We start from the raw sequence: 27,764 nt of genomic DNA, 5'->3' as shown, positions 1-27,764 counted from the left end.
ACCTCCAAGATCATCCAGTCCAACCTAGCACCATCAGAGAATGGTTTAGGTTGGAAGGGACCTCCAAGATCATCCAGTTCAAACTATCACCATCAGAGAATGGTTTAGGTTGGAAGGGACATCCAAGCTCATCCAGTCCAACCTAGCACCATCAGAGAATGGCTTAGGTTGGATGAGACCTCCAGGCTCATCCAGTCCAAACTATCACCATCATAGAATCAACCAGGTTGGAAGAGACCTCCCAGATCATCCAGTCCAACCTAGCACCATCAGAGAATGGTTTAGGTTGGAAGGGACCTCCAAGATCATCCAGTTCAAACTATCACCATCAGAGAATGGTTTAGGTTGGAAGGAACCTTCAAGCTCATCCAGTCCAACCTAGCACCATCAGAGAATGGTTTAGGTTGGAAGGAACCTTCAAGCTCATCCAGTCCAACCTAGCACCATCAGAGAATGGTTTAAGTTGGAAGGGACCTCCCAGATCGTCCAGTCCAACCTAGCACCATCAGAGAATGGTTTAAGTTGGAAGGGACATCCAAGATCATCCAGTTCAAACTATCACCATCAGAGAATGGTTTAAGTTGGAAGGGACATCCAAGATCATCCAGTTCAAACTATCACCATCAGAGAATGGTTTAGGTTGGAAGAGACCTCCAAGATCATCCAGTTCCAACCCCCTGCCATAGGCAAGGACACCTGCCACTAGAACAGGTTGCCCAAGGCCTCATCCAACTTGGCCTTGAACACCTCCAGGGAGGCTGTGGAGCACAGAATTACCCTGTGTGATCACATTGGGTGATTCTGTGCTCCACAACCTCCCTGGGCAACCTGTGCCAGTGTCTCACCACCCTCACTCTAAAGAACCCATTCCTAACATCTAGTTGGGAAAGAAAAAATCACCCTCCCATGCTTCTCTCTCACTAGGAAATCTCTTTGCTCTGCTTCTCATTCCAGTTTCCAGGTCAGCTTAGCTGATTCCAAGCCTGCAGTAAGCTGAGTTTGGCTAGACCCCTGCAGTTCTTCTACTCATGATACTCCTTCACCAATTGAGAAGGAAGGGACAACCTCTGCCCACTTGTACTCTGGCATAGGACAAGAGGCAATGGAATGATGCTCCACCACTTGAGAAGGAAGGAACAACCTCTGCCCACTTGTGCCCTGGGATAGGACAAGGGGCAATGGATGTAAACAACAGCACCAGGAAGTTCCATCTCGAAGTGAGAAAGAACTTCTTGACTGTAAGGGTCACAGTGCACTGGCATAGGCTGCCCAGAGAGGCTGTGGAGTCATCTCCTCTGGAGCCTTTCAAGAGCTGTCTGGATGTGTTCCTGTGCAACCTGCCCTGTGGTCCTGCTCTGGCAGCCCTGTCTGGATGTGCTGCTGTGCAACCTGCCCTGTGGTCCTGCTCTGGGAGGGGGGGGTTGGACTCAAAGCTCTCCAGAGGTCAATCCCAACCGTTAGTATCCTGCAATCACCACGCATCAGAGCCACGTCCACCTTTTGGGTCTAACCTCGAGATGCTCGGAATGAAACCAGTGAGGGGGAGGGGAGAGCCTATGAAAATGTCCTTAGATTCCAGTAAGTGGCATAACAAAACTCGCTGGGGCTCATCTTCAAAGCCTGAAGAGCACTAGGCCATGTGCAAAAGTGCAGGTGAAATTCCTTGCCTAGCTTGCCGGCGTAGCTGTGGCGGCTACACAGCAAATCAAGGCGTGTGTGGGCTCAAGAGGCCATTCAGACAGCTGGCATATCCAGGGGAGAATTTGCATTTCATAGTTCCTAGCTGGAGGGAGACTTGATGCTGTCTCATCGGTCCTGGCTGCATCAGGAGTCTTTCTCTTTCACAGTTGTCACCGTACAGAGCCCAGTGACGTGCGCCCGGCTTGAGCGCAGCTCCCAGGAAGACATTCGGTCTGGATCAGTGGGCTTTAAGAAGTGGAGGATGCTCCATGGCTCATGGCCCCTGCTGATTGTCAGCTTCCAGCAGGGTTGGAAATGCAGGTGGCCTTGCTTCAGGTCGTTTTCACATCTTCTAAGTGGCATTTGGGAAGCCAGAGCCAGAATCGTTTCCTGTGGCACTGAGAATGTTGCCTTTGCTTTCCTCTGGAGCCGAGGGGGCCTTGGGTAGCTTTGGGAGTTAAACCACAGTTTGCCAGGGCAGCATCCCACTGCTGCTCCCATTCTTCTTGTGCTTCCTAGGGAAAATGCTGCCACAGAGGGGTCAGTCTGCACTGCATTTGCATTGGCTGGGTCGTGCCAGAGGCTCAGCACGTCCTGTGAGGCACTGAATGAAGGGTTGAGTTGGAAAGCTCAGCACCAGGAGGGATGAAGCCCTTGGCAGTGATGTAGCTTTTTATCACATGTTAAGTCTTCCAAAGCATCATACCTCAATAAAACACTGTCCAGTGATAGCAGTTAACCACCACACTTTGCTGGCATGAAATGGCATCCAAAACCAGGCTGATTTGCATGCACCTTCTTTCCACAAGAAAACAAAGCAAGAAGGCTTCTGGAAGCAGTTCCCAGTTGTAGTTACAGCTAATAGTCAGAGTTTTCCATTCCTGTTTACACCTGAAAGCTAAGACAAGAATATTGGGCTGCAGAACTGTTTCTGCTGCTTTAAGCTTGAGCTCCAGGCTGGCAGAGATGTCTTTGTTCCATTCAAATATCAAATGGATTCTTCACAGCTAACCCCGGGGTAGGATTTCCTTTGAGCAGCTATGAATGGGACATTGCTGGGGATTTAGCATCATCTTCCATTCTCCAGCATTTTGGGAGTCTGGCATCAAATTCTTTAGCCAAACATTGTTTGTTTGGTTGTTTGTTTTCCCTTGGATTCCACTTTAATAAGAGGGCAAAAAAATATTGCTTCTAAGGTATCTGCTTAGCAAAGCTACTCAGCTCCAGATAGAACCCAAAATCTTAATGCTTTTCCTTCTCCCCTCCATGTTAAAGTAGTTTCAGCTAAACAGAGCAGCTACTACCCTGTGCAGAGCCCCAGAAAAACAAATAATGAAAAGAGAATTGGTCCAGACAGAAAAATTTTCAGGTCAGGGTTTTGAGTTTTGGCTGTTTGGGGTTTGTTTGGGGTTTGTTTTTTTCCCCTCCTTGTACTTAAAACCTCAGTTTCTTGAGATTGCTTTTGCTGAAGGACAATGAATTGTAACATATACACTTAGTGTTACTGGAAACAGTAGTAGTATTACCTTGAAAACAGCTACCTTCTAGAGTTAATAAAGGCTTACAAGGCTTCTAACACCTATTATAGACTGGGGCTTCATTATTATTATCATCATTATTATTATTATTCCCCTTTAGTTGGATTAATGGTTAAAAAGTTACATGTTTTGTAGTACCAGTCCAGTCCTTTGTGGTTTTAGACCTTTCTTTTTTTGGTCCCAGAGTGGTTTTCTTTATTTATCAGCATGTTCTTCACTTCACATCAGAGTTCAACAGCAGCTGACGTTGAGATTGAGGGAGGAAGCACCCAAAAACCACCTCCATCAGCGACCCCTCCTCCGATCCGTGGCTGCGCTCCCTTGAGTAGCCTCGGCTGCTTGAGTAGCCTCAGATCCTTGAGTAGACACTTATTTACATAATTACAAGGGTGAAGTGTTGCTGCAGTGGAATTCCATCCATGCAAGTCATTAGAATGCCCTTGAAACACAAAACTGCTCTGTTGGTGGCCTTCCCCTTCCCTCGTCCTCCCGCCGGCTGGAACGGCAAACGACGCTGAGATGCTACTGAAGTACTGCAAGAAGCAACGGGAACAAAAATCCATCTTCCACCTGTCTCTCACATTCAGGCTGGGGCTGAGTCCTCTGCCCAGCACTGTGAGTTCCTCTCTACAAATCCACCTCCTCCTCACATCCTTGACACGACAATAAAGTGGTTTTTCTTTGCTCTGTGGGGACAGGAGTCTGAGGACCGCACGGCAAGCTTCTCCATGGGCAGAGCTGGAGGGGGGGCTGGGAGCTTACAGGAAGCTGTCCTCCACCAGGTCTGAGGAGTCAATCCCAATGTCATCCATCATGTCAATGTCCTCAATGGTCTCGTCCTCTCTCTTGATGAAAGTAGAGCTGCTGGAGCCAGTTTCAATGGCACTTTCTTCAGATGTCTGGGAGCTGGAAGAGACAAGCATCCCAAAGGTGAAGTACTTGGCAAAGAGGGCTGGATAACCACTTGTGATGGTTTGGGTGTTACCTGCCCCACACACCCCCCACCCCACTATGAAATCACCCAGACTAGACTCAGCCAAGCTGCAAGTTAAAGAATGAAGCTTTATATTCACAGCCTAGCACAATATACAAGCAGAGAGTTACAGTATAGACAGCACTTAGTGCCATGGTCTGGTTGATTGGCCAGGGCTGTGAGATAGGCTCATGTAATGACTTAGAATCATAGACTCAAGCAGGTTGGCAGAGAGCTCCAAGCTCAGCCAGTCCAACCTAGCACCCAGCCCTGCCCAAACAACCAGACCATGGCACTAAGTGCCCCAGCCAGGCTTGGCTGCAACACCTCCAGCCACGGCCACTCCACCACCTCCCTGGGCAGCCCATTCCAATGCCAATCACTCTCTCTGCCAGGAACTTCCTCCTCACATCCAGCCTAGACCTGCCCTGCCACAGCTTCAGGCTGTGTCCCCTTGATCTGTTGCTGGCTGCCTGGCAGCAGAGCCCAACCCCACCTGGCTACAGCCTCCCTGCAGGCAGCTGCAGGCAGCAATGAGCTCTGCCCTGAGCCTCCTCTGCTGCAGGCTAAACAACTCTCCAGAGTGAACTGCCCCAACTCTCTCAGTCTCTGCTCCTAGCAGAGGTGCTCCAGCAGCTAATGCCCATTGCCAACCATGACCCCAAATCATAGCTGTAACCCACCTGTGCCTGTTCCTTTTGCCAAGCTCATCCTCAGAAACAGGGTCAATGTCAGGCAGGGGGATGATGTAGCCACTGTCAGCACTCAGCCTCTGCTCATCAAAGCCACTCTCCCTGTCCTTGAGCTTGTCTTCATTCTTGTAGGTGACCCCAATGTAGGCGTTGTCACACTCCCCTCTCATGCGTGTGACAGCTGGGTGGTCACTCTTCAGGAAGTCCAGGTGAATCTTCTCATAGCTCTGGAATGAGTCATTTCAGAGCCCTCATTAGATGCTGATCACTAAGGCTTCAAGTGGGTAACTGTGGGGCAGTCACCCAGAAAATAACCTGAAGCCATGAGCCAGCAATGCTGGATAGAGAGGCCAAGATGCTTCAAATGATGTGGAGGGACAAGAGCCACATTTTAGGTGAGGTAGGAGTGAGTGTGGCAGAGCACAGGGCAGACAAACAGGCATGAAAAAGTGGTAGGGAGAGAGGGAAGGATGTGGAGGTCTGGGGGAAAATAAAATGCTCAATGATGGGGCAGGCAGAGCTTGGTTCAGGTGATGTAGGGATGAGTGTGGCAGAGCACAGAGCAGCATCTTCAAATCACAGAATGACTCTGCTTGAAGGGAGCTCAGAGCTCATCTCCTCCAACCTCCCCACCATGCCCAGGGACACCTCTCAACCATACTCAGCTGCTCAACACCTCATCCAACCTGGTCTTTAACACCCCCAGGCAGGAGGCAGCCACAGCCTCCCTGGGCAGCCTGTGCCAGTCTCACCACCCTCACACTGAAGTGACACTTAGGTTTTAGGTGATGTAGGGGTGAGTGTGGCAGAGCACAGGGCAGACAAATGGGCATGAAAGGGTAGTAGGGAGAGGGGGAAGGATGTGGAGGCCTGTGGAAAAATGAAATACTGATTGATGGGCCAGGTAGAGCTTGATTTAGGTGATGATCTTCAAGAAAAGCCTGGATGAGGCACTCAGTGCCATGGTCTAGCTGACTGGACAGAGCTGGGGGATAGGTTGGATTGGATAAGCTTGGAGGTCTCTTCCAACCTCGCTGATGCTATAATTCTATGTAGAGATGAGTGTGGCAGAGCACAGAGCAGTGTCTTCAAAGAACCACAGCTCACCTTGGAAGGGACCTCTTAGCTCATCTCCTCCAACCTCCTCACCATGCCCAGGGACACCTGTCACCCATACTCAGCTGCTCAAGACCTCATCCAACCTGGTCTTCAACACCTCCAGGGAGGAAAGCAACCACAGCCTCCCTGGGCAGCCTGTGCCAGTGTCTCACCACCCTCACTGCAAAGAACTTCTTCCTAACACATTGGGTGATTCTGTGCTCCACAACCTCCCTGGAGGTGTTCAAAGCCAGGTTGGATGAGGCCTTGGGCAACCTGGGATAGAGGAGGTCTCACTGCCCATAGCAAGGAGTTGGAACTGGATGATCTTTAATGTCCCTTCCAACCCAAACCATTCTGTGATTAACATAATTTCCCTCTAAACCAATCCATAGAGAAAAACAAACCAACCAACCAACCCCAGAAGCCACCAAAACCCACAGAAAATACCCAAGAGCAAACCTTTTTGTACTCTCCAGGCAACAAGCTCTCCACAATCTCACTCAGATGGTAAAAAGAAGGTCTTTTCTCTGGCTCACTGTTCCAGCACTTCACCATGATCTCATACCTGCAGAAAAGATGGAAATCAGTTTACCCAGCTGGTAATGCAATGAGGTTTAACAAGACCAAGTCCCAGGTCCTGCACTTTTGTCACATCACTCCCAAAAGCAATGCTACAGTCTTGGGGTGGCAGAGTGGCTGGAAACTACCCAATGGGAAAGGATCTGGGGGGGTGCTGTAGATGAACATGAGCCAGCAGCGTGCCCAGGTGGCCAAGAAAGCCAACAGCATCCTGGCCTAAATCAAAAACAGTCTTCAGCAGGAGTAGGGCAGTGATGGTGCCACTGTAGTGAGGGCACAGCTTGAGTACTGGCTTCAGTTCTGGGCACCACAATATAGGGAAGACAGAAATAGACACAGTATAGAAAGTGAGGTGCTGGAGGATCATAGAATCAGCTTAAAAAGTGTTAATCATAGAATCAGGCAGGGGTGGGAAGGGACCACAAGGATTATCTAGTTAGAATCATGGAATCAATCAGGGGTGGGAAAGGACCACAAAGATTATCTAGTTAGAATCATGGAATCAATCAGGGGTGGGAAAGGACCAGAAGGATTATCTAGTTAGAATCACAGAATCAGTCAGGGGGTGGAAGGGAACACAAGGATTATCTAGTTAGAATCATGGAATCAGTCAGGGGTGGGAAAGGGCCACAAGGATTATCTAGTTCCAACCCCTCTGCCATGGGCAGGGACAACTAAGGAGCAGAGCTAAGGAAACCAGGTGGGAGTAGGCTGCTAAAAAGTGTTAATCATAGACACATAGAATCAGGCAGGGTTGGAAGGGACCACAAGGGTCAGCCAGTTCCAAACCCCCTGCCATGGGCAGGGACACCCTACCCTAGTGCAGGCTATCCAGAGTCTCATCCAGCCTGGCCTTAAACACCTCCAGGGATGAGGCTTCCACCACCTCCCTAGGCAACCCATTCCAGGCTCTCACCACCCTCATGCTGAACAACTTCTTCCTAACATCCAGGCTGAATCTACCTATTTCTAGCTTGGTTCCATTCCCTCCAGTCGTATTACTACCTGACAGCCTAAAAAGTCCCTCCCCAGCTTTCTTGTAGCCCCCTTCAGGAACTGCAAGGCCACAATAAGGTCACCTGGGCCAAACTGAACAGCCCAGAGGATGCCCAGAGAAGAGTAACAAGGCTGGTGAGGGGCATGGTGGGCATCATATGAGGAGTGTCTAAGGGAGCTGGGGGTGGAGAAGAGAAGGCTGAGGGGAGAAACTAAAGCCAAAGCCATCTGGCAAGTGGGCAGGTGTGGAACAGTCAAACACAGACATACACTTCATTGGTAGCGTGGTCAGGTTTGGCCATTCGGTATCCACTCTTGATCTTGTTGTAGAAAGTAGAATCAACCATCATGCCAGGGTATGGTGTGCCTCCTATGGATGACAGAGAAGACAAAGTACTGCTCTGTGCTTGGCTATTCATGGAGAGTTCCCAAATACCCTCTTGTTGTTCACATCCAAAAGGGTTGCCATTATCATTTGAGATGCCTTCAATACAGGGCTCATGTTTCACTGCAGAGCTACTGCCTTAGAGGTATAGCATGGTTCAGGTTGGAAGGGAGCTCAAAGATCAGCCAGTTCCAACTCCCTGCCACAAGCAGGGACAGCTTCCACTAGAATAGGTCACTCAAGGCTTCATCCAACCTGGCCTTGAACACCTCCAGGGAGATTGTGGAGCACAGAAGCAAAGATCACATTGGGTGCTTCTGTGCTCCACAACCTCCCTGGGCAACCTGTGCCAGTGTCTCACCACCCTGACTGCAAACAACTTCCTCCTAACATCCAGTTTCAATCTCCCCTCTGCCAGTTTAAAGCCATTCCTCCTCCTCCTTGTCATTCCCAGACCTTGTCAATAGTCCCTCCCTAGCCCTCCTGTGGCCCCTTCCAACCCCTAACACCCTGTGAGCCTGTGTTCCTTCAAGGAAGGTTGGACTTGATGCATTCAGTTTTGGGGCTCCCCAGTTGAAGAGGGACAGTGATCTGCTGGAGAGAGTCCAAGGGAGGGCTAAGAGAATGATGAGGGGACTGCAGCACTGCCTGGTGAGGAGAGGCTGAGAGACCTGGGGCTGCTCAGTCTGGAGAAGAGAAGACTGAGAGGGGATCTAACCAATTTCTATAAATCTCTCAGGGCTGGGGGCCAGGAGGGGGGGACAGGCTCTGCTCACTGCTCCCTGGGATAGCACAAGCAGCAGTGGATGGAAGCTGCAGCACAGGAGGTTCCAGCTCAACACAAGGGCAACTTCTTGCCTGGAAGGGTCCCAGAGCCCTGGCACAGGCTGCCCAGAGAGGTTGTGGAGTCTCCTTCTCTGGACCCTTTCAAAGATCACATTGGGTGATTCTGTGCTCCACAACCTCCCTGGGCAACCTGTGCCAGTGTCTCACCACCCTCACTGCAAACAACTTCTTCCTAACATCCACTTTCAACCTCCCCTCTGCCAGTTTAAAGCCATTCCTCCTCCTCCTGTCATTACAAGACCTTGTCCATAGTCCCTCCTCAGCCATTCTGTAGGTCCCCTCAAAACAAAGCTAACCAATATCATTTTGTAAGGTGTTTGCTATTTAAACCAGCATGGAAAACCCTGGAAATGAATGCTTGGGGCTTTGGGGTTTATTTTGTAGGCTTTGTTCAGATACTTTTGTTATCTTTTCAAAGAGTAACAATCCCAAACTGTTCACCTGAAATGCCTCAGTTGGCCCTTTTTGCTGTTGTCATTGAGGACACAAAGCCCTGCTTCTTCAGGTGGCAGAAGCACCACCAGCACTTGGCACATTTGATGCTACAGCTCTCTCCTGCCACTGGTTTTTGTGTGACCTTAGGCAAGTCACTCGCCCTTAGCACCTGCACAACAGCTGAGAGTGATGTGGCTTGAGTTAATATTGGCTTTAAAGGCACAGCCTTTATCCTCTCTGTACCCAAGGTCTTCCCACCAGGGCAATTAGCTTTAGACAACAGCTACCATGCCAGATGTGTGGGCTGTAAGGGAAGTTGGACTTGCCCCCTGAGCTGGCAGTGTTAAGTGATCATCTGAGGCCACAGCATCCAGACATCACTGCACTTGTGCTGAGCTGTCACTAACACATCAGTAGATGGTTCAAGATGAAGTCAGTGCTGCAGCAGGATGTCAGAGGTCACCTTCCTAGCAAACACTGCTGAGGATATGCTTTGCTGCCTGACAGAGACCACTTCTCTCCCTCAGGTGGAGCAGGCACACCTACAACACCACTCCAGAAACCTCAGCTCTTTCAAAAGGAGGATTCCCACCTGAAACTGCCCTTCAGGACCTTCCTTACAGCCAGGGCAGTGAGCAGAAGCTCAGCCCTGCCTCAGCTCCCCAGCTCTGCAGTGACCCTCCCAGGATAGATGCAGGGTGCTGTGATGCCCAGAGGTTAGAGCAATCCATAGCACAAGGAGTGGTGCAGCTGCTGCTTGCTGGGAAGCAGCTCTGTGGCAGCTTGCTTTGGAAAATGGCATTAAAGTTGGGATTGCCACAGGGCAGTGGTAAACACCACAGAGGCAGGATTAATTCTGCTGAGATTCAATCTGGGCAATGCACTCCCAGTGAAGCCCGGGAGGAGGATTAATGAGGCTGAGCAAAGAGCCAGGCTGCTCCCAGCTGGGAGCTGTACATCAGCTGCAACCTCTAGGCATTGTCATGACCACTTTGCACTGCCATAAACCAACCCCTTGAGCAGTGCTGCCCTGGAAATGAGGGAGCAGAATCCCAGAGGACTGACATTTGGAGTTGTTCTGTAATGAGGTTAAGACAGGCTCTGCTGAAATGCATACCAAGAGTCTGTTTTGAACTAGCCACTGGGCTGCAGCCTCGGGTGCCCCATTGCAAGAGAGCAGCCAGGAAATCCAGGCTGGGGTGGCACACCAATACTGCAGTGCAGAAGCTTTCCACTCACTGATCTCTGCTTCTGAGCCAAAAAGCAAAAGAGAGGGGGAAAAAAATTTTAAAAAAAGGGGGGTGGGGGAAGGAAAGAAAAAAAAAAAAGGTGGAGAGGAGGAAAAAAAAGGAAAAAATGGAAAAAAAAAGGAAAAGTAAGAAAAAGTAAGAAGAAAAAAATAAGGAAAAGTAAGAAGAAATAAAAAGAAGTGAGGCAAAGTGAGGCAAAGTGAGGCAAAGTGAGGCAAAGTGAGGCAAAGTGAGGCAAAGTGAGGCAAAGTGAGGCAAAGTGAGGCAAAGTGAGGCAAAGTGAGGCAAAGTGAGGCAAAGTGAGGCAAAGTGAGGCAAAGTGAGGCAAAGTGAGGCAAAGTGAGGCAAAGTGAGGCAAAGTGAGGCAAAGTGAGGCAAAGTGAGGCAAAGTGAGGCAAAGTGAGGCAAAATAAGAAAAAAAGAAAAAAGAAAAATAAGAAATAAGAAAAAATAAGGGAAAATAAGTGAAAGTAAGAAGAAATAAAGAGAAATAAGAAAAATAGGAAAATTTATGACAATTTAAGAAAAAATATGAAAAAATAAAAATAAGAAATAAAAAGAAGTAAGGAAAAGTAAGGAGAAATAAGAAAAAGTAAGAAGAAATAGGAAAATTTAAGGGAAAATATGGAAAAAATAAAAAAGAGAAATTAAAAATTAAGGGAAAAGAAGAAAAAGAAGAAATAAGGAAAAAAAAGAGAAAATTTAAGGAAAAATAGTTTAAAAAAGAAAAACAAGAAAAAATAAGAAAAACTGATAAAAAGTTAGAGCAAAAATAATAAAAAATTAAAAAAGAAAAATAAGGAAAAAAAGAAAAAATGAGAAAAAAGGGAGAAAAAGTGAGAAAAAATAAGGAAAAGTAAGAAGAAATAAGAAGAAATGGAAATAAGTGAGAAAAAGTGAGAAAAAATAAAAATAAAAAAGAAATAAAAATATGGGAAAAATGAGAAAAAGTGAGAAAAAGTGAAAAAAATCAGAAAAAGTGAGAAAAAGTGAGAAGAAATAAAAATAAATAAGAAAAAAATTAAGAAAAATTAATAAAAATAAGAAAAAAAATTAAAATAAAGAAAATCAGAAAAAAGTAAGAATAAGATAAAATAAGTAAAAGTAAGAAGAAATAAAATAAGTAAAAGTAAGAAGAAATAAAAAGAAATAAGGAAAATAAGGAATAAGATAAGAAAAAAGGAAAATGGGGGGAAAGGAAAATGGGGGAAAAGGAAAATGGGGGGAAGGAAAATGGGGGAAAAGGAAAATGGGGGGAAGGAAAATGGGGGGAAGGAAAATGGGGGGAAGGAAAATGGGGGGGAAGGAAAATGGGGGGGAAGGAAAATGGGGGGGAAGGAAAATGGGGGGGAAGGAAAATGGGGGGGAAGGAAAATGGGGGGGAAGGAAAATGGGGGGGAAGGAAAATGGGGGGGGAGGAAAATGGGGGGAAAAGGAAAATGGGGGGAAAAGGAAAATGGGGGGAAAGGAAAATGGGGGGAAGGAAAATGGGGGAAAAGGAAAATGGGGGGAAAGGAAAATGGGGGGAAAGGAAAATGGGGGGAAAGGAAAATGGGGGAAAAGGAAAATGGGGGAAAAGGAAAATGGGGGGAAAAGGAAAATGGGGGAAAAGGAAAATGGGGGAAAAGGAAAATGGGGGAAAAGGAAAATGGGGGAAAAGGAAAATGGGGGAAAAGGAAAATGGGGGAAAAGGAAAATGGGGGAAAAGGAAAATGGGGGGAAAAGGAAAATGGGGGGAAAAGGAAAATGGGGAGAAAGGAAAATGGGGGAAAGCAAAATGGGGGAAAAGGAAAATGGGGGAAAGGAAAATGGGGGGAAAGGAAAATGGAAAAAATAAGAAAAAAAAAGAAAAAAAAAGAAAAAAGGGAATAAGAAAAAATGAAAAAGAAGAAAAAATAAAAAAGGGAGAAAGGAAAAAAAAAAGAAGAAAAAAAAAGAGAAAAAAAGGAGAAAAAAAATAATAAAAAGGGGGAAAAGTGGAAAAAAGAAAAAAAGGAAAAAATAAAAAGAGAAAAAAAAAGAAAAGAAAGGAGGAGAAAAAGAAGAGGGAGAAAAAGAAGAGGAAGAAAAAGGTATCTTTCAAAGCAGAAAAGTGAACCCCCCTGTAAAAGACCAAGGAGCTGTTGATTTCAGATGTGTCTTTTCACAGTGGAATCTGAGAGTCTTCCTGCAGAGCAGCTTGAGCTCTGCCGGCTTTAGTCACTGCAGTAAGAAAGAGACCACTCAGGCTACGTACCAAGAGAGAATATCTCCCAGAGCAGGATGCCATAAGACCAAACGTCGCTGAGCGTCGTGTACAGGTTGTCAAAAATGCTCTCAGGTGCCATCCACTTGACTGGCAGGAAAGTCTGCAGCCAGAAGGAAAGAGAGAACATGTCCTGAACAGGCTGGCCAGCAGGAGCAGGGCAGCCCTTCTGCCCCTCTGCTCAGCACTGCTCAGGCCACCCCTGGAGTGCTGTGTCCAGCTCTGGGCTCCTGAATTGCAGAGAGCTGTTGAGGTGCTGGAAGGTGTGGAGAGAAGGGCAGCAAGGCTGGGGAGGGGCCTGGAGCAGAGCCCTGTGAGGAGAGGCTGAGGGAGCTGGGGGTGTGCAGCCTGCAGCAGAAGAGGCTCAGGGCAGAGCTCATTGCTGCCTGCAGCTGCCTGCAGGGAGGCTGTAGCCAGGTGGGGTTGGGCTCTGCTGCCAGGCAGCCAGGGACAGAAGAAGGGGACAGAGTCTGAAGCTGTGGCAGGGCAGGTCTAGGCTGGATGTTGTTAGGAAGTTGCTGGCAGAGAGAGTGATTGGCATTGGAATGGGCTGCCCAGGGAGGTGGTGGAGTGGCTGTGGCTGGAGGTGTTGCAGCCAAGCCTGGCTGGGGCACTTAGTGCCATGGTCTGGTTGGTTGGGCAGGGCTGGGTGCTAGGCTGGGCTGGCTGAGCTTGGAGCTCTCTGCCAACCTGCTTGATTCTGTGAACTAGAGGGAGGCTGTAGCCAGGTGGGGCTGGGCTCTGCTGCCAGGCACCCAAGGACAGAACAAGAGGACATGGTCTCAAGCTGTGCCAGGGCAGGTCTAGGCTGGATGGTAGGAAGAAGTTCTTCCCAGAAAGAGTGATTGGCATTGGAATGGGCTGCCCGGGGAGGTGGTGGAGTCCCCATCCCTGGAGGTGCTGAGGAGGCTGGATGAGACAGTGCCATGGTTTAGTTAATTAGCAGTGTTAGGTGATAGGTTGGGCTCGATGATCTTTTTCAATCTGGCTAATTCTGTGATTCTCTGTCCCTGGAGGTTTTGAAATCTCCCTGGATGAGTTCCTGTGTGCTTTACCCTGAGTGTCCATGCTATGGCAAGGGGTTTGGACTGGATGATCTTCAGAGCTTCCTTCCAGTCCCTAACAATCTGTGATTCTGTGACTAACCTCTCTCTACTGAGAAGCCTTGTGTTAAATGTTTAGTGATTGTTTTTCATCCCACATAACACAGAGGTGCCAGGATCAGAAGCAATGCTGCTATTTGCTTCCCACAAATGCTAATTACAGCCATTAAGAGTAATGATTTTCTCACTAGCAAACGCTCAGGCTGATTGAAGGTGTGATACAAAAGCTGGCACTGCTGGTCCGGATCAGATGTGTCACTGATTGATGTGCCACTGCTCTCTGTATTATAGTGACAGCTCCTTACTGATTAGGGAACTTGAGCATCTCCCCTGTGAAGAGAGACTGAGAGCCCTGGGGCTGTTTAGTCTTGAGAACTGAAGATTGAGATGGGATCTGATCAATGCCTATCAATACCTGAGGGGTGGGTGTCAAGTGGAGGAGGTCAATCTCTTTTCAGTAGTGCACAGCAATAAGGAACAATGGATGGATGCAAACCAGCACAGAGAAGGTTTCACCTCAACATGAGGAGAAGCTTCTTTACAGTGAGGGTGAAACAGCCTTGCAGCAGGCTGCCCAGAGAGGTTGTGCAGTCTCTGCCCCTGTAGGCATTCAAATCCCACCTGGATGTGTCCCTGTACGATTTACGCTGGGTGATCCTGCTCTAGCATGGAGGTTGGCATGGATAGGTTGGGCTGGATGATCTTGGAGATCTCTTCCAACCTGGCTGATTCAATGACTCTATGATTCCACAATGATCTCTGGAGGTCCTTTCCAACCTCCAATGACAACCTGCGATTCTGTGGATGCATCCAGCCACAAAACTTGCCAATTAAAATGCAAACCACTTGCCAATTAAAATGTGAGCCTCTTGCCAATTAAAATGCAAGCCAGTGAAGGACTGAGAGTGTCCAGGCCCCTTTTGGCTTGAAAGCAGAACCAGGAAAGATACAGGAATTAGTGAAGGAAAATCGTTCTCGGGAGCGATCATCCCAAGGGTCAATTAGCGAACGACAGGAACATTAAGCAGCATTTCAAGCTGACACTTCTCATTTGGGTTCAGTCAGAGCTCAGGAGATTAAGAAGTACATACACTGCCCTTGGAGACATAGTTGGAATCGTGCATGATGTCTCTAGCCAGCCCAAAGTCACAGATCTTCACAATCTTGCCTTGAGCCAGGAGGACATTACGAGCCGCCAAGTCACGGTGCACGCACTGCAGGGAGAGAAGTCAGGATGGTCAAGGATGTGCTAATTCCACGTGGGCTGCTCCCACTACAAAGACCCCTGCAAAAAATATCTGTTGGCCTTCTAGATGTGGTTTTTACAAGACCTTCTGCTGAGCAGCCACTTGTGTGGCTCCAAGCACTGGCACCAGCTCTGAGACCCAGCAAGGGCTCCTGCAGGTGCATCGCAGTGAGGAGGAGACAAAGGTGATGCCACCACTTCCCTTCTACCCATCGTGTACTCATGATATGCCTATGGTCCTGACCACCCTGATCTGTTGCTGTATGGACCCTCCACCCAGACCCTGCCAAGCATCTCTGACACCCTGACTCTGTGAGTTTTGTAGGCTGCATCAGGAGAAGAGGACTGGGGTTGGGGGTTGGACTAGATGACATCTGGAGGTGCCTTCCAACCCAGACCATACAGGAAGGCTGTGTAGGGAATATTTACAAGGTCTTGTAACGACTGGATGAGGAGGAATGGGTTTAAACTGGAAGAAGGGAGATTGAAAGTGGATGTTAGGAAGTTGTTTGCAGTGAGAGTGGTGAGACACTGGCACAGGTTGCCCAGGGAGGTTGTGGAGCACAGAAGCACCCAAGGTGATCAAAGATCACCTTGGGTGCTTCTGTGCTCCACAACCTCCCTGTAGGTGTTCAGGACCAGGTTGGATGAAGCCTTGAGCAACCTGTTCTAGTGGGATTTGTCCCTGCATAGGGTGGGGGTTTGGAACTGGCTGATGCTTGAAGTCCTTTCCAACCTAAACCATTTTATGACTGCTGCTTTGATGTTTCCACCCATGATGATCTCAGTTGCCAGCAGAGTGACAAAGCTGGCTGCAGTCCCCAAAAAAGAATAAGATGTTGCCTCATGTTTTGGGAACCTGAATTGAAATCCTTAGCTGCTAATGGAAATGCTTTGAGCTTTTCTTCCATTTTCATTGCTTTTTTATTTACTTACATTTTTAGAAGCCAAGAATTCCATCCCCCGTGCAACCTGGTAGGTGAAGCTCAGCAAATCGAGTAGGCTGAGGCCCTCTGAACTGTCATCTGAAAGCAGGTTTTTGACTTCTGACTCTGTTGGAGAGGGAGGGAAAAAGGTGTTTATGCTGTGGAGAGTGAAAACAGCATCCATTTCCCCTGCCTATTATGATTGTGAGCTGATGATTTTAGCAGACTTTAAGCCATGGCCAAACCAGGTTTTTCCTAACAGCTAACCGCTTTCAACATCTGCAGCAGCCACTGCCACAGGCTGCCTCTCAAAAAACACCCAGTGTTTAAAATAGAGAGCTTGGGTTTTCTCTTGTCTGTGGTTTGTTGGGTTTCTGGGGGGGTTGGGTTTTTATTTTCCACAGGCAGCTGCAGGAAAAGGTGAAGTTAAAAAGGGTTCACTGCTCAAGTTTCTTGCAACGCTCGGTGTGTGGTACGAAAAGAACCCCTGTTTATTTAGAGGTGGTGCCTCTAAAAAGCCTCCAAATAGAATCATAGAATCAACCAGGTTGGAAGAGACCTCCAAGCTCATCCAGTCCAACCTAGCACCCAGCCCTATCCAATCAACCAGACCATGGCACTAAGTGCCTCATCCAGTCTTTTCTTGAAGACCCCCAGGGACGGTGCCTCCACCACCTCCCTGGGCAGCCCATTCCAATGGTGGTGCCTTTTTTTTCCTGTGCATGTGTGTCCATTCTTTACTTTGGCTGAACACTGTTATGTATCCCTGCAAGTATTCCCTGGGACTAATCCAATACCAGCAAAACAACAAAAAAGTCAGGAATTTCATGGTTCCTATTTTCTTTCATGAAAGATGTCAGCAAAAATGCAGGCAAAATTCAGTGATTCATTTAGCCCAAGCTGAACTAGAGCACAGGATGAGTACATTAGTCTGGCCTTGGACATGCTTCAGTTTCCAAAGCCTAGAGGCAGAAGTGATGGTGCCTATTTTTAAAGCCAAGCACATTTGGTTTCTGAGAAGAGGGCTGGGGAACGGGTTGCAGTCATTATCTTTGTTACGTAACCAGGGAAAGTATTTGGGAGCCTTCTGCCTTTGGGAAGTGTCAGTTGATGGCAAATGTAAGTGGAAACAGAGCAGTATCAGCTACTCTTATTGCTGCTTATAGCTGATCCTGCTTGTTGTTGTGCCTGTCCTTCAGTGCTGTTGCTGTTGGTCAGTGCTGTTGTTGTTCATTGCCCATGCTGTTCTTCATTGCCATTGCTGCTCATTGCTGATGTTCTTTGTTGCCATTGTTGTTCACTGCCTTTGCTGCTGTTGCTCTTCATTGCCATTGCTGCTCGTTGCTGCTGATGTTCATTGCCATTGCTGCTCGTTGCTGCTGATGTTCATTGCCACTGCTGCTCGTTGCTGCTGATGTTCATTGCCACTGCTGCTCGTTGCTGCTGTTGTTCCTTGCCACTGTTGCTCATTGCTGCTGTTGTTCCTTGCCATTGCTGCTCATTGCTGCTGTTGCTCTTCATTGCCATTGCTGCTCATTGCTGCTGTTGCTCTTCATTGCCATTGCTGCTCATTGCTGCTGTTGCTCTTCATTGCCATTGCTGCTCAGTGCTGCTGTTGCTCTTCATTGCCATTGCTGTTCATTGCTGCTGTTGCTCTTCATTGCCATTGCTGCTCAGTGCTGCTGTTGCTCTTCATTGCTGCTGTTGTTCTTCCTTGCTGCTGTTGTTCTTCATTACCATTGTTGTTCATTGCCATTGCTGCTGTCGTTCTTGTTGCCACTGCTGCTCATTACTGCTGCTGTTCTTCATTGCCACTGTTGTTCTTCTCTGCCGTTGTTGCTCACTGCTACTGTTGTTCTTCATTGCCATTGTTGCTCACTGCTGCTGTTGTTCTTCTCTGCCGTTGTTGCTCACTGCTACTGTTGTTCTTCATTGCCATTGTTGCTCACTGCTGCTGTTGTTCTTCTCTGCCATTGCTGCTCACTGCTGCTGTTGTTCTTCATTGCCGTTGTTGCTCACTGCTGCTGTTGTTCTTCTCTGCCGTTGTTGCTCACTGCTGCTGTTGTTCTTCACTGCCATTGCTGCTCACTGCTGCTGTTGTTCTTCTCTGCCGTTGTTACTCACTGCTGCTGTTGTTCTTCTCTGCCATTGTTGCTCACTGCTGCTGTTGTTCTTCTCTGCCGTTGTTACTCACTGCTGCTGTTGTTCTTCTCTGCCATTGCTGCTCACTGCTGCTGTTGTTCTTCTCTGCCGTTGTTGCTCACTGCTGCTGTTGTTCTTCTCTGCCATTGCTGCTCACTGCTGCTGTTGTTCTTCTCTGCCGTTGTTGCTCACTGCTGCTGTTGTTCTTCTCTGCCGTTGTTGCTCACTGCTGCTGTTGTTCTTCTCTGCCGTTGCTGCTCACTGCTGCTGTTGTTCTTCTCTGCCATTGCTGCTCACTGCTGCTGTTGTTCTTCTCTGCCGTTGTTGCTCACTGCTGCTGTTGTTCTTCTCTGCCATTGCTGCTCACTGCTGCTGTTGTTCTTCTCTGCCATTGCTGCTCACTGCTGCTGTTGTTCTTCATTGCCGTTGTTGCTCACTGCTGCTGTTGTTCTTCTCTGCCGTTGTTGCTCACTGCTGCTGTTGTTCTTCTCTGCCGTTGCTGCTCACTGCTGCTGTTGTTCTTCTCTGCCATTGCTGCTCACTGCTGCTGTTGTTCTTCTCTGCCGTTGTTGCTCACTGCTGCTGTTGTTCTTCACTGCCATTGCTGCTCACTGCTGCTGTTGTTCTTCTCTGCCGTTGTTACTCACTGCTGCTGTTGTTCTTCTCTGCCATTGTTGCTCACTGCTGCTGTTGTTCTTCTCTGCCGTTGTTACTCACTGCTGCTGTTGTTCTTCTCTGCCATTGCTGCTCACTGCTGCTGTTGTTCTTCTCTGCCGTTGTTGCTCACAGCTGCTGTTGTTCTTCTCTGCCGTTGTTGCTCACTGCTGCTGTTGTTCTTCTCTGCCGTTGCTGCTCACTGCTGCTGTTGTTCTTCTCTGCCGTTGCTGCTCACTGCTGCTGTTGTTCTTCTCTGCCATTGCTGCTCACTGCTGCTGTTGTTCTTCTCTGCCATTGCTGCTCACTGCTGCTGTTGTTCTTCTCTGCCATTGCTGCTCACTGCTGCTGTTGTTCTTCATTGCCGTTGTTGCTCACTGCTGCTGTTGTTCTTCTCTGCCGTTGTTGCTCACTGCTGCTGTTGTTCTTCTCTGCCGTTGTTGCTCACTGCTGCTGTTGTTCTTCATTGCCATTGTTGCTCACTGCTGCTGTTGTTCTTCTCTGCCATTGTTGCTCACTGCTGCTGTTGTTCTTCACTGACAGTGTTATTCATTGCTATTGTTGTTGCTCATTGCCATTGTTGATGTTTCTTGGCATTGTTGCTCATTGCTATTGCTGTACATTGTCATTGTTGGCCATTGTTATTGTTCATTGCTATTTTTGTTGTTCCCTGCTGTCGTTGTCCATTGCTATTCTTGTTGTTCATTGCTATTGCTCAAAATTCAGGGCAAAAAGCCTGTTGAGGGATCTTAATCACAAGACCTCTAAGGAGAGGCTGAGGGAGCTGGGATTTAGCCTGGAGAGGAGGAGGCCAAGGGGAGACCACATTTCTCCCTACAACTGCCCTAATGGAGGTTGTAGGTAGGTGGGGACCAGCCTGTTCCCCAAGTAACAACCAGTAGGATAAGAGGAAATGGCCTCAAGTTGCACCAGGGGAAGTTTAGGTTGGATATTAGGAGAAATTTCTTCACTGAAAGGGTCATCAGGCACTGGAACAGGCTGCCCAGGGCATTGGTGGAGTCACCATCCCTGGAGGAGGTTAAAAGCCATTTAGATGAGGTGCTCAGGGGCATGGTCTAACAGTTGTGTACAGGGAGATATAAGGTGATGGATGGATCTGATAAGCTCAAGGAAAAACTTTTTCACTGTGAGGGTAGCAGAGCCCTGGAGCAGGCTGTCCAGAGAGGTTGTGAATTCTCCTCTGGAAACATCCAAAACCTACCTGGACACATTCCTGTGTGACCTGCCCTGGGTGATCCTGCTCTGATAGGATGATTGGACCAGATGATCTTTCAAGGTCCCTTCCAACCCCTAACACGATTCTCTGATTCTTTTCCAAGCCAGCAATTCTACAGCTCTATGAAAATCTTGCATACTAGCAGACTGACACAACCACAACCCCAAAGAGTGCCATGCAGAGCCCAGAAACTCACTGCTCCAGCAAAAAAGCAAGCAGAGAACTGAACCCCTTCTGCTCCAGGAGCTTCTCTCCTACTCCCAGAGCACACAAGCATAAGCTTTCAGCTTATACTCATGAGTGTGCAGAACACAACTGAGTAGTTTACATCCACACAGAAGGCACAAATAATTCACACAGGCAATAATTCCTTGGATTGATGGATGCAGAAAGGACAATTCTAGCCTACCTGACATGGATTTCTTCTTATAAGAAGCTGGGCGATCGTAGACAGATCTCTGGATGTCAGAGTACTTAGATCCCTCCTTCCTCTCCAGCATGGGCACATACTGAGTGGTGTCAGCTTGTTTCATGTCCATGTACTCCCCAGTGTTCTCAAATGATAATATCACATAACTGAAATTGGGAAAAAGCAACAGAGAAATCAGCTAGGGGGGTCCAGGTGACTCCCCTGACACAGCATCCTGCAGACCTGACATTTCTCTCATGGCCTTCATGCACAACAGCTGGCTGAGAAGCACAGAATCAGTCAGGGTTGGAAGGGACCACAAGGAGCAGCCAGTTCCAATCCCCCTGCCATGCCCAGGGACACCCTACCCTAGAGCAGGCTGCCCACAGCCTCAGCCAGCCTGGCCTCAAGCACCTCCAGCCATGGGGCCTCAACCACCTCCCTGGGCAACCCATTCCAGCCTCTCACCACTCTCCTGCTCAACAACTTCCTCCTCACCTCCAGCCTCACTCTCCCCACCTCCACCTTTGCTCCATTCCCCCCACTCCTGACACTCCCTCACAGCCTCCAAAGTCCCTCCCCAGCTTTTTTGTAGCCCCCTTCAGATGCTGGCAGGCCACAAGAAGGTCCCCTGGGAGCCTCCTCTGCTCCAGCCTGCACAGCCCCAACTCCCTCAGTCTGTGCTCACAGCAGAGCTGCTGCAGCCTCTCAGCATCCTCCTGGCCCTGCTCTGGACACTCTCCAGCATCTCCACATTCCTCTTTTCCCAGGGGCTCCAGAACTTGCTAAGGAATGCATAAAACTCACAGATGATAACCATGTGTTGTTACCCAAGGGTGGTTGTTCCCAGGTACCACTGCAATTAAACACAAATGCTTCAAATTTTCCCCTTGGTAACCAGTCAGGTGTGTAAAGATCAGCTCTGGAGCCCTCAATATAGAGGGGACATGGACCTGATGGAGCAAGTCCAGAGGAGGCCACAAAGATGATCAGGGGATTGGAGCAGCTCTGCTATGAGGACAGACTGAAGGAGCTGGGGGTGTTCAGCCTGGGGAAGAGAAGGTTCCAGAAGCCTGCCAGTACCTGAAGTGGGCTGCAAGAAGGCTGCAGAGAGACTGTTTGCAAAGGCCTGCAGGGACAGGCTGAGGGCAATGGCTTCAAACTAGAGCAGAGCAGATTGAGATTGGATGTTAGGAACAAGTTCTGCACCATGAGGGTAGTTGAACACTGGGACAGGTTGCCCAGGGAGATGCTTAAGGTCCCATTCCTGGAGATATTCAAGGTGAGGCTGGACAGGGCTGTGAGCAACCTGATCTAGTTGAGGATGCCCCTGCTGAGTGCAGAGGGGTTGGACTGGATGAGCTTTGGAGGTCTCTTCCAAGCCAGCCCATTGATGATTCTGTACTGCCTGGCCTCCCCACATCCCTCTGCATACAAGCATTACTACCTAGGGCTTTTTAGCTCCTGGCATTCCAAACAGTAGATGTAATTTATGCAGCCAGACAGTCTGCATTAAATCCTGCTCAGTTGAGTAGTCCTGGCTGTACTCAGCCACCAAGGCAGCTCAGCCATTTGCCTGAGTGATTGTTTGAAAGGATCTCTGTTCACCTTCTAACTCCTGGCTAATTTTAGGACACAGCTTGATTGCTGACAAGCTTCTCCCCTCCTCATCTGGAAGGAGCTATGGGATGAACATTAACTGTAAGGAAACTCCTGAGACTGGCTAAGCCACTGCTAGATCAAGGACACCACTTGAATTTAGAGAGCAAACATTGTCAGCTTTCTTTGAAGGAGTTTGAGACAGTGGAAAATCCCCAAGCAGGGAAGAAAAGGAACCCAGAGAGTTGTGCTTTCTGTTTAAAACCTGTGTGGGTAGAGACAAAATACCATTTTTAAATGGAAAAGAGGAACACTGGGCTCTGCTCTAGGAGCAGAAATGGTCCTCAAGACCTCAAGATGGTGCCACATGGGTTTGATGGGTGAGCACTGATGGATACAGAACTGGCTTGATGGCTGCACCCAAGGAGTGGCTGCCAATGGCTCCATGGCCAAGTGCAGGCCAGGGACAAGCAGAGTCCCTCAGGGGTCAGTCCTGGGGCCAGTCTTGTTCAACAGATTTGTGGGTGCCATGGACAGAGGCACTGAGTGCAGCCTCAGCAAGTTTGCTGCCCACACCAAGCTGTGTGGTGCAGCAGCCAGGCTGGAGGGCAGGGATCCATCCAGAGGGACCTGGACAGGCTGCAGAGGTGGGCACAAGCCAAGCTCAGGAGGTGCAACAAGACCAAGGGCAAGGTCCTGCAGCTGGGTCGAGGCAATGCCAAGCACAACTCCAGACTGGGCAGTGCCAGGCTGCAGAGCAGCCCTGAGCAGAGGATCTTGGGGAAGCTGCTGGAGGAGAAGCTCCACAGGAGCCAGCAGTGTGCACTTGCAGCCCAGAAAGCCAAGCAGAGCCTGAGCTGCAGCAGCAGCAGTGTGGCCAGCAGGGCCAGGGAGGGGATTCTGCCCCTCTGCTCTGCTCTGCTGAGAGCCCACCTGGAGTCCTGCATCCAGCTCTGGAGCCCCTGGGACAAGAGGAGATGCTGGAGAGTGTCCAGAGCAGAGCCAGGAGGATGCTGAGAGGCTGCAGCAGCTCTGCTGTGAGCACAGCCTGAAAGAGTTGGGGCTGTGCAGGCTGGAGCAGAGGAGGCTCCCAGGGGACCTTCTTGTGGCCTGCCAGGATCTGAAGGGGGCTCCAAAAAAGCTGGGGAGGGACTTTTGAGGCTGTGAGGGAGTGGCAGGAGCGGGGGGAATGGAGCAAAGGTGGAGGTGGGGAGAGTGAGGCTGGAGGTGAGGAGGAAGTTGTTGAGCAGGAGAGTGGTGAGAGGCTGGCAGGGGTTGCCCAGGGAGGTGGTTGAGGCCCCATGGCTGGAGGTGTTTGAGGCCAGGCTGGCTGAGGCTGTGTGCAGCCTGCTCTAGGGTAGGGTGTCCCTGGGCATGGCAGGGGGTTGGCACTGGCTGCTCCTTGTGGTCCCTTCCAACCCTGACTGATTCTATGGAGAGCCTCCAGTACTGTTGGGCCTGCAGGCATCTGGACACAGGGAAATATGGATTTAGGATACCTGTCACAAAGTGCTGAAACCTTCCCAAATCCCTGGAATCTGACCAGTAAAAGTCTAATGAGAAGAATTAGGGAGAGCTTTCAACCAGTGAGTGAGGGGAATAGAACAGGAGTTAGCAATGATACTTCCTCCAAATAGTAGTGAGTTTTTTCCCCACCTTCTGGTGCTTTCATCAGCTGGGTTCATCCCAAAGATATCCAAATCCTTCTTCAGCTTCTCTGGGTGACGGTTCAGGAAATTGTCCCTGTTCTTATGCAGGTAGTTCACCAAATCACCATAAAAGCAGTATTCAGTGATGATGTAAATAGGACCTGATAGAGGGAAAAACAAAATAGTGAACAGTGCACTGAGGAGAGAAAGAAAAGAAGGGCCCAAAATAACATAAAACAAAGTAGTACATAAAAGCACTGAGTGTGGACATTATTGCATTGACTAAGATAGGGCTGCAGCTGCTACCAAATGTCAAGTAGGGTTCTGAAACCTTTAGCTCATTTATATTCACTGTTAAATCACAGAACCAAGCAGGTTGGAAGAGAGCTCCAAGCTCAGCCAGACCAACCTAGCACCCAGCCCTGCCCAACCAACCAGACCATGGCACTAAGTGCCCCAGCCAGGCTTGGCTGCAACACCTCCAGCCACAGCCACTCCACCACCTCCCTGGGCAGCCCATTCCAATGCCAATCACTCTCTCTGCCAGGAACTTCCTAACAACATCCAGCCTAGACCTGCCCTGGCACAGCTTCAGGTTGTGCCCTTTTCTTCTGTTGCTGGCTGCCTGGCAGCAGAGCCCAACCCCACCTGGCTGCAGCCTCCCAGCAGGTAGCTGTAGGCAGCAATGAGGTGATCCTTGACTTGAAAGCTGTGTGCTTTGTTAAACACCAGCTGGTGGCTCCACAGCAGGCCAGAGCAAACCTGCCTTGGGTCAGCCCAACCCACCTGCTTTAGTACAAGCTCCCAGCAGGTTCACGATGTTCAGGTGGGGGCCAAGGTGTGTCATTATCTTCAGTTCAGACATGAGGGCCTGCTTTTCACTGGATCTAGCTGTAGCTGTTGGGGGGAAAAAAAGCCACATCAGCCACTCAGGGAGAGCAATCATCTTTTTCATACTAGCAAACCATGTCACAGGCTCACAGGACATCAGGGGGTGGAAGGGACCCAAAGAGATCATCCAGTCCAACCCCCCTGCCAGAGCAGGACCACACAATCCAGCTCAGGGCACACAGGAACACATCCAGACAGGCCTGGAAAGGCTCCAGAGAAGGAGACTCCACAGCCTCTCTGGGCAGCCTGTGCCAGGGCTCTGGGACCCTTCCAGTCAAGAAGTTCTCCCTTGTGTTGAGCTGGAACCTCACCATCTCTCTTGAATTCAGGAGCCCACAACTGGACACAGCACTCCAGGGCTGGCCTGAGCAGTGCTGAGTTGACCACTCCTGCTGCCCACACTGCTCCTGAGCCAGCCCAGGATACCATTGGCTCTGCTGCCCACCTGGGCACTGCTGCCTCCTCTTCAGCTCCTCTCTCCCACCACCCCCAGTTCCCTCTCTGCCTGCCTGCTCTCAGCCACTCTGGCCCCAGCCCCAAGTGCTGCTTGGGGTTGTTGTGACCAAAGTACAGAACCCTGCACTTGGCCTTGTTCAGTCTCATCCCATTGGCCTCTGCCCACCCAAGTGCAGAATCACTTCACCAGATTCTCAGCTCTGTTGAGGTGGGAACTCTTCAGTGACCTCAGCTTCTCACTCAAGGTCTGCCTATTTCTTCCTTTTCCTTTGTCCACACACATTCATGGCTGTTTTACCTTCTTCTGACCTTGCTGACTTAGTGTGGCTGCTACACTCCATGGAGCTAAACTCACCTTTTGGATGCTTCCAGAAGCCTGAATGCTTTCGGTCTTGAAATGCCACGAGGCAATTTAAAGCACAGTTTTAAATGTCAGTTGTTCCACAGCTCAATTTCAACCTCAGAGGTGGAGAAGCTACACAAGCAATGCTTAAACAACGCTGTGGGGAGATTCCCCTGCCCAGCTAGGGAAAGGGAGCTGCAGCAACTTACGTTTCAGCATTTTCACAGCTACTTTCATCACCGGCTGAGAGCGACTCAATCCATAGGCAGTGCCTTCCACTACTTTCCCAAAGGCACCAGAGCCAAGGATTCGACCTGGACACAAGGGAGAGCAGGATTCATTTCACAATGTCACAGCAATTCACAGGCTCAAAGGATGTTAGGGGTTGGAAGGGACCCAAGGAGATCATCGAGTCCAACCCCCCCCTGCCAGAGCAGGACCATACAACACAGATCACAGAGGAACACATCCAGACAGACCTTGAAAGGCTCCAGAGAAGGAGATTTCACAACCTCTCTGGGAAGCCTGTTCACCTCGTTTCAGGCTGCCATTGCTCTACAAGTGGTGATTCTTGTGTGGGAAGAGCACAGTCATTTAGCCAGACCCCTGGTGTTACTGTTAGCATTGTTGGTACCAAGCAGAAAAAGGCAAATGTGAAATGCTGGCACAGAACCAAGCAGGCTGGGAGAGAGCTCCAAGCTCAGCCAGCCCAACCTAGCACCCAGCCCTGGACAAGCAACCAGACCATGGCACTAAGTGCCCCAGCCAGGCTTGGCTTCAACACCTCCAGGGACAGGGTATCATAGAATCAAGCAGGTTGGAAGAGAGCTCCAAGCTCAGCCAGCCCAACCTAGCACCCAGCCCTGCCCAACCAACCAGACCATGGCACTAAGTGCCCCAGCCAGGCTTGGCTGCAACACCTCCAGGCACAGCCACTCCACCACCTCCCTGGGCAGCCCATTCCAATGCCAATCACTCTCTCTGACAACAACTTCCTAACAACATCCAGCCTAGACCTGCCCTGCCACAGCTTCAGGCTGTGTCCCCTTCTTCTGTTGCTGGCTGCCTGGCAGTTGCCTGGCTGGTTGCCTGCCTGTTCTATCAGTGCTGGCTGTTTATATCAGTCAGATGAGCTGAAGCACACCAAGAGCACAAACAGGCAGGCAGGGCCATCAGCCATCTGCAAGAAGCTGCAGTCCATATTGATCACACATGAGGGGAAGCTTCTCTGAAGTTAGTGGGCAAGTGTGTTTCATATGCTGGAATCAGTGTTGCTGTAACAAAATGACTGATGCTCATATACACTTTACTCATCCCACAAATCCCTTCAGGCAAAAACAAAAATGGGGATTATCATATCCTGTCTCCTGGTATGGATGGAAGAGTTGTGCACAGCTAGAGTGAGATTCTAGAGAACACTCTGCAAAGTTCTCTGCTTCATAGTTTCCATACTGAAGAACTTCATCCAGGCACCACTGACTCCGTGAGCAAACCCCTATATGTGCTCCAGATGTCAGGATATTCATATTCATAGAATCAAGCAGGTTGGAAGAGACCTCCAAGCTCAGTCAGCCCAACCTAGCACCCAGCCCTGGCCAACCAACCAGACCATGGCACTAAGTGCCTCATCCAGGCTTTTAGGATCACAGAATGAAGCAGGTTGGAAGAGAGCTCCAAGCTCAGTCAGCCCAACCTAGCACCCAGCCCTGGCCAACCAACCAGACCATGGCACTAAGTGCCCCAGCCAGGCTTTTAGGATCACAGAATGAAGCAGGTTGGAAGAGAGCTCCAAGCTCAGCCAGCCCAACCTAGCACCCAGCCCTGCCCAACCAACCAGACCATGGCACTAAGTGCCCCAGCCAGGCTTTTAGGATCACAGAATGAAGCAGGTTGGAAGAGAGCTCCAAGCTCAGCCAGCCCAACCTAGCACCTAGCCCTGCCCAACCAACCAGACCATAGAATAGAAGTCATAGAAGTCATAGAATCAACCAGGTTGGAAGAGACCTCCAAGATCATCCAGTCCAACCAGCCAGACTTGGCTTCAGCACCTCCAGCCATGGCCACTCCACCACCTCCCTGGGCAGCCCATTCCAATGCCAATCACTCTCTCTGACAACAACTTCCTCCTCACATCCAACCTAGACCTGCCCTGGCAAGCTCTCTGTTTTATTCTATGTCCCTTGTCAGCTTCCAGCACAGCTAGAACAAGCAGTGGCCTTCACTATGCAGGTACACAGCATCTTCCCCTTGACATTAGTCTGCAGCTTGAACTTGGCACCTTTAGCACCTCTGAAGCTGTTTTCCGGTGTGCAGTGCCATATGTTTCTGCTGTCCTCTAGCTCCAGCTCCTGCTTTTATTGCACACATGGGTTGTTTTCCAAGGGGAAAC

At 49.4% G+C, this 27,764-nt stretch overlaps 1 protein-coding gene across 1 annotated transcript in view; it reads right to left on the bottom strand.

Moving 5' to 3' along the window:
• Window positions 1-1,494: 1,494 nt before the first annotated feature.
• PDGFRA (platelet derived growth factor receptor alpha) overlaps window positions 1,495-27,764 on the bottom strand; it is a 60,602-nt gene continuing 34,332 nt past the window's right edge. Inside the window, exons 14-24 of the mRNA XM_064149288.1 lie at window positions 25,585-25,689; window positions 24,472-24,582; window positions 23,693-23,846; window positions 20,438-20,604; window positions 16,006-16,121; window positions 14,915-15,037; window positions 12,712-12,823; window positions 7,830-7,929; window positions 6,444-6,549; window positions 4,875-5,110; window positions 1,495-4,124 (exon numbers count right to left, since the gene is read on the bottom strand). Of these exons, the coding sequence (XP_064005358.1) occupies window positions 3,977-4,124; window positions 4,875-5,110; window positions 6,444-6,549; window positions 7,830-7,929; window positions 12,712-12,823; window positions 14,915-15,037; window positions 16,006-16,121; window positions 20,438-20,604; window positions 23,693-23,846; window positions 24,472-24,582; window positions 25,585-25,689 (1,478 nt within the window). The 3' untranslated portion in view covers window positions 1,495-3,976. The remainder of the gene's footprint in view (window positions 4,125-4,874; window positions 5,111-6,443; window positions 6,550-7,829; window positions 7,930-12,711; window positions 12,824-14,914; window positions 15,038-16,005; window positions 16,122-20,437; window positions 20,605-23,692; window positions 23,847-24,471; window positions 24,583-25,584; window positions 25,690-27,764) is intronic.

Source organism: Pogoniulus pusillus, chromosome 9, assembly GCF_015220805.1.
Source record: "Pogoniulus pusillus isolate bPogPus1 chromosome 9, bPogPus1.pri, whole genome shotgun sequence".
Lineage (NCBI taxonomy): Eukaryota > Metazoa > Chordata > Aves > Piciformes > Lybiidae > Pogoniulus > Pogoniulus pusillus.
Note: the sequence above shows the minus strand (reverse complement) of the source record. Positions and strands in the feature narration are given on the sequence as shown.